The 5,686-nt window shown below is 52.8% G+C and overlaps 2 protein-coding genes across 2 annotated transcripts in view; one reads left to right on the forward strand and one right to left on the reverse strand.

Annotated features, from left to right (window-relative positions):
- Positions 1-2,224, forward strand: part of PPP2R2D (protein phosphatase 2 regulatory subunit Bdelta) — a 23,349-nt gene extending 21,125 nt beyond the window's left edge. The window contains exon 9 of the mRNA XM_019007149.2: positions 275-2,224. Within this exon, the coding sequence (XP_018862694.1) occupies positions 275-554 (280 nt within the window). The 3' untranslated portion in view covers positions 555-2,224. The remainder of the gene's footprint in view (positions 1-274) is intronic.
- A 1,335-nt stretch (positions 2,225-3,559) lies between these two features.
- BNIP3 (BCL2 interacting protein 3) overlaps positions 3,560-5,686 on the reverse strand; it is a 7,720-nt gene continuing 5,593 nt past the window's right edge. Inside the window, exons 4-6 of the mRNA XM_015633863.3 lie at positions 5,298-5,404; positions 5,071-5,220; positions 3,560-4,482 (exon numbers count right to left, since the gene is read on the reverse strand). Coding sequence (XP_015489349.1) covers positions 4,431-4,482; positions 5,071-5,220; positions 5,298-5,404 — 309 coding nt within the window. The 3' untranslated portion in view covers positions 3,560-4,430. The remainder of the gene's footprint in view (positions 4,483-5,070; positions 5,221-5,297; positions 5,405-5,686) is intronic.

Here is a 5,686-nt window from a genome sequence, read left to right on the forward strand (position 1 = left end):
GGAGCACCAGGAAAATCTGCTTTGCTCACGTGCAGATGAACAAAGTGTAACTGCAGCTGAGTGCCAGTGGCAGGAGGGGACAGCAGGGGAACACCTGCTGAAAGAGAAGTGGTGCAGGAAGCAGTGCTCAAGTCCCAGAGGAATGGAACAGGTGTCCAGTGGAGAGGAGAGCAATGCCATGGCCTGGTGAGCGTGGCCTGACAGTCACGTGTAAGACACAGAGGAGGGGGGGATTCTGTTTTAACAAGATCTGCCTTCCCTTTCCTTGAACCAGTACAATCATGACTGGATCTTACAACAACTTCTTCCGGACGTTTGAGCGGAACACGCACCGGGACACCACCCTGGAGGCCTCCCGGGAGAGCAGCAAACCTCGTGCCATCCTCAAGCCACGCAAAGTGTGCACAACCGGCAAGAGGAAGAAGGACGAAATTACCGTTGACAGTCTGGACTTCAACAAGAAGATTCTGCACACAGCATGGCACCCAACAGATAACATCATCGCTGTAGCTGCCACCAATAACTTGTATTTATTCCAGGAAAAGGTTAACTAAGGATGGCTGCCCGCGGACAGAGTCTCGTCTCGCATAGTTCAGCTCAGTTGTTTATCTGTAACAGAAGGCCTTGTTGTCCTATCAGTGAGGAACATTGATGCACTTACTTCCCTTGAGCTATCGGAGAGCATCTGGCCTGGCTTTGAGTCCCTGGCACGGTTCTGCCTTCGGTGGGGTGGGAGCGTCCACGCGCCTTCCGGGGAGGGCCCTCCGAGGCAGAATTGGTGGACAGTGCTCAATGAGGCCAACACTCAAAACAAATGTATTTATTGATGTCTGAGCCTTCCTTTCCAGTTTATAGACCAAAAAATTTAACACCTGAGAAGAAAAAGTTGTCATAAAAGTGTAATTTCTCTCTCGCTCTCTCTGCTGTAATATTTGGGCCTTCCAGAACATTTCTCGTGCTTGATGCCTGTACATTCCTCCTCGGGCCCGGGGCCAGGGTCTGACCTGGGAGCGCTGCAGGGCTTGAGGTGGGTGTAGGCAGGTGTCCATGGCTATTTACTCACCAACTGTACCTATAACCACACCTTCTGGTGGAAACCACTTAATAAATAACAGCCTATCAAACCTGTTCTTAGAGCTGGAGGGATGTATTCAGTCTTCTTTTTGTATTGCATGTCCTGAGCTGGTGCAGAACAGTTCTGGTGGCGCCTCTGACAGGGTTTGCCCCAAAACACCGAGTTTTTGGCAGACTAATACAAACTTTTTGTGTAGTATTTCAGATTCTAAATTTAGAGTTTCCATGGCATTGTCATAGAGTTGGAGTTGCACTGGATTTGTTGTCAAAGGCTCTGTGTGTGCCAAGCAGGAGATGGAAAGGGTCCTAGAAACATCCACAGCCTTAACCAAGTGTCGGCCTTGCACGGAGGGAACCAAAACATCGACACCTTCTCTGCTCTGAGGATAAAAATGCAGCTTCTCTGGTGCATCTCATCCTCAGCAGAGACAGACCTGACGTGCATTATGGTTTTTAACCTTTTTAGTACTTGTCACGAAGGGAACAGTTTATTTTAAGTATTTGGTGTAGTATCTTGTATTTCCCCCTGCAGTTCCAGAGCCGCTCCGGGCTGGGCTGCCCAGGGAGGGCCACGCTGAGCCCAGGCTGGCGGGACAGCAGCTGCTGGAGCTCTCTTGCTCACTTGTTTTAAGCCTTAGGTACTGTTTCTTTCTTTGTTTTGTTTTTTTTTTTTCTTCCAAAGAGGCCTAAATCACATCCCCTTTCCCCGGATGAGCCCGGGGCCAACAGGGCAGTCCAGCAGCCCCCGGCAGCCAGAGGCTGCACTCTGCCAGGTGCCTGCAGCCTGGGAACTCCTTCCCAGAGCCCCCAGCTTTCCCCCAGCAAGCCCCAAGTGTGGTTACACTCCGTTCTCCCTGGAACCAAGGTGTGTTCCAGTCCCAAGAGCAAACCGTGGCCGTCCCGCCCCTCCCGGTACCGCCCCCGAGCCCTGGGTCCCAGGAAGGTGGGAAGGACGAAGCCCGAGGTTCTCCCAGGAAAGGCTGGGTTCAGCCAGTTGCTTGTGACACTTTGGAGATGTTGGAACTGGGGGGTCGCTGAAGCCTTGATCCGACCGCGTTCCCAACGCCTGCTCGAGCCGATCCGTGGGGTTGTACATAATTGTTCAGTTCTTTTGACCAAAAAGTTTAATAAATTTTAAATGTTTACCTGGCCTTGCTCCCTGTGTTTTGACATTTCCTTCTGCGTGGGAGGGAGTTGGCTGGATGGAAGCCAAGGGGGTGTTCCTAGTTGGGATGTTTGGGGTGGCCAGGGCTGCTGCCCCTGCTCCAGGACACGGCAGCACCGGCCGGTTCTGGATCTGTTCCATCAGCAAATCCAAGTGGAATGGCAGTAAAAAGGACAGGATGGAATCTCCTATAGCCCTGTTTGCTTGTACCACTTTCAATTAAATTTGACTATTCTCATGGCATTTTTATCCTTTTATCTAAAACCAGATTTTAGCCCAGTCTGATAAAACCGCTGCCCAGCGGAGCCCCCGTGGGAAGGGGTGGAACTGGAGGGGGCAGAGCTGGCCGGGCTTGAAGGTCCCTCCCAACCCAAACCCTGCTGGGATTGTTGCTGGGATTATTTGTTGCTGGGATTGTTGTTTCTGGGATTGGGATTGTTGCTGGGATTGTTGTTGCTGGGATTGTTGCTGGGATTATTTGTTTCTGGGATTGTTGTTTCTGGGATTGTTTCTGGGGTTGTTTCTGCCCCGTGGCTTTGGGCAGGCCCGGACAGGAGCAGCACTGGGCCACGGCAGCTCACGGACAGGGGCTCAGCCCCTCGATCGTGCCGTGAAATTCAAACTAAAATCACTTCAGCCAGGAATGAGTGAGCACGGAACGTTCCAGAAGCTGTGAGCCCTCACTGTGGCCGAGCAGCGCTGCCCCGGGGGTGTGAAGGAGCTGGGGGACAATGGCAGTGACAAAGGGACACGGTGATTTAACCCCTTCCCTTCTCCAAAGCACAAACGTTTGCTCAGCAGGGATCTGCTGCTCTCGGCCCCACTGAAATGGAAGCGGCACCGGAGCCTTCAGGGGGGTTCTGATCCCACCTTTGCTTTTGGCTCCTGCCTCAGGGGAGGGGTTTGGAGATGAGGAAGAATTCCTGGGAAGAGCTGCCCAGCCCTGGCACAGCTGCCCAGGGCAGGAGTGCCCATCCCTGGGGGATCCCCAGCCCTGTGCATGTGGCACTTGGGGACACGGGGCAGGGCTGGCCTGGGCACTGCTGGCATGGTTGGACTCGCTGGGCTCACAGGGCTTTTCCAGCCTCAGCAATCCCACGGTTTCCAGCTGCTCAGGAGCATCACACCCCTGTGTGTGTTGTGTGTGTGTGTGTGCAGGTTACCCAGGGGCTGCCCAGGGTGGTTTGATGTTGTTTCCATGGAAACAATTCTCAATTCCATGCCAGGAAGTGACCAGTGGGAAAGGGGCAGGTGCAGCCCAAGAGCCTCATCAGCCCCTGCCAGACATCACCAGAGAAAAAGGAACAGGGAAACGCTGAGTTCACCAGGAACCTTTTTATTTAAATATATAAAACATGGTCTTTTGGCAAACATTCATCTTCTCATTAAATAAGGTAAAATCACTGAAGGGAAAGGCATTGCATCAGTAAAAACCAAGGAGAAGCCACCCTGTGGTTCATCTGCCCAGGGCTGGGGTCATTTATATGGCAGATTTATATGGGACAGGTAAAGCCTGTGAAGCGACAGCCTGCAGTAGGTACAGCAGAGAACTTGGGGTAACTGCTAGGGCAATAATGTCAACAATAAATGTCCTGGCAAAAGCAGCTTTTAGTAGGCACTAAATCCAAATTCTACCTCTGAACTAGGACAAACTGATGGAGCTTCACCCACATCCTCATCTCTTCCCACTGTGGCTCAACACCTTACACCTCCCCCCAAAGTGAACTAAGCAACAACTACCAGAAACAAGCTGTCCCAGGGGGTGACAGCCCCTGGGAATTCCCGGATCCACCTCTAAGGCCACTCGTAGTTGGGGCTCATCCCTCCCTGCGGGGCTGCAGGAGCAGTGACAACATTCCCAGCACGCCCAGGAGCAGTGGGACGGCCCAGCACAAGGGCTGCTGAAAGCTGGGGCTGATTTGAACACAGAGCTGCTCTAATTCTCAGGTACTTCACTACAAAGCACTAAGGGACACTACAGCATCTGCCACGTGCTCTGGGGATGGATCCAGCAGGGATTGATCCAGAAGGCTCTATGTGACACGGGAGCTCCAGCGTCTCCCTTCCCATTTTTAGACTAAACTAAAACAGGACACGGACAGGACACACACGACCAGCTCCCCCCTCCTCCTCTGCACCTCCTGCGCTCCAGCTGAGTCTGCTTTGCTCCAGCTCCACCATCCCAGGGGCTCTAAAAGGTGCTGCTGGAAGCTGTGGTGGTCAGGCGCCTCCCGATGTAAATCCTGCGGGGCAGAGCACACGGTCAGCCCGGCCCTTCCCTGCCAGCTCCTCCCTCGGGAACTCGGCAGGAGCAGCGCTGCAGCTCCCACCCAGCTGCACCTGAAGTGCAGAGCCAGCTCCAGCCCCAGGGACTGCCCCTGGCACCGCTCCCCAGCTCCAGGGCTGGCACAGGGAACGTCCATCGTGTTCAGTGGCCTCAGACAGCCACGCTCCCCATCCCTCCCAGGCCAGAATTAAAAAGTGTATTGGGTAATTTAAAATAAAAGTAAGTATTTTCACATCTATGTCAGTGGAATTTTAAAATCTATTCACTATTAGCTTTTTCCTTTGCTGATCTCCTAGCTGTGAGATTAAGAGTCTCATCTCCAGTGGAGCCAAGTGTTGTGTGAATTCCTCATTTCCCTGCCTCTTAATTGTTCTGAGAAATTCCCAGCAAGGGAGAAAATCAGAAAACATCAACCATCCAGCAATACCACAGGCAGGAAGCACTTCCTGAATAACCATCTTGGACAAAGAGGAAATTTGGGATCAGAATCAGTCCACAATGAAAGCAGGTAAAAAAAATCTACTTTTTTTCAATTGAAGCTTACCCCAGTCCAATGGCCAGCAGGTGAGAGAGCAGCAGGGATGGCAGGAAAACCTTCAGGAATTCTGCAGAGAATATTCCCCCTTTCTTCATGACGCTGGTGTTCCTCATGCTGAGCGTGGCTGTGCGCCGGGGGTGTTTGAAGAGGAATTCCCTGCATTTGGGGAAGGAACATGAGGGGTGTGTTTGGGCTGGAGAAGGAGAAGCTGCAGGAGCTCTCCCAGCACTCACTTGGGTGGGATGTTCTCAGGCCGGCTGGACCAGTCCCAGATCCAATCCGCGTTCTTCCTCAGCAGCCGCTCCACCTCCCTCCTCCTCTCCAGGAAATCCTCTTCAGACTGAAAGCGAGAGCCATCAGTCAGTGCCTGAGCTAGGCCAGCTCTGACACTCACCTTCCCACCCTCCCCATGCCCCTGCTGGGAAGTGTTCACATCCCACACCAAGATGGGGAGCGGGGAGATCCATCCTCAGAGTGGGGTGAGAATGGCAAAGGCCATATCCCATATCCCATATCCCATATCCCATATCCCATATCCCATATCCCATATCCCAGGTGTGCCTGAGACCAGACTGCACTGGCACTGAAATCCCAGAGCCCAGCATTTAATCCTCATGCACAG

The sequence above is a fragment of the Parus major genome, chromosome 6, assembly GCF_001522545.3.
Source record: "Parus major isolate Abel chromosome 6, Parus_major1.1, whole genome shotgun sequence".
Taxonomy (NCBI): Eukaryota; Metazoa; Chordata; class Aves; order Passeriformes; family Paridae; genus Parus; species Parus major.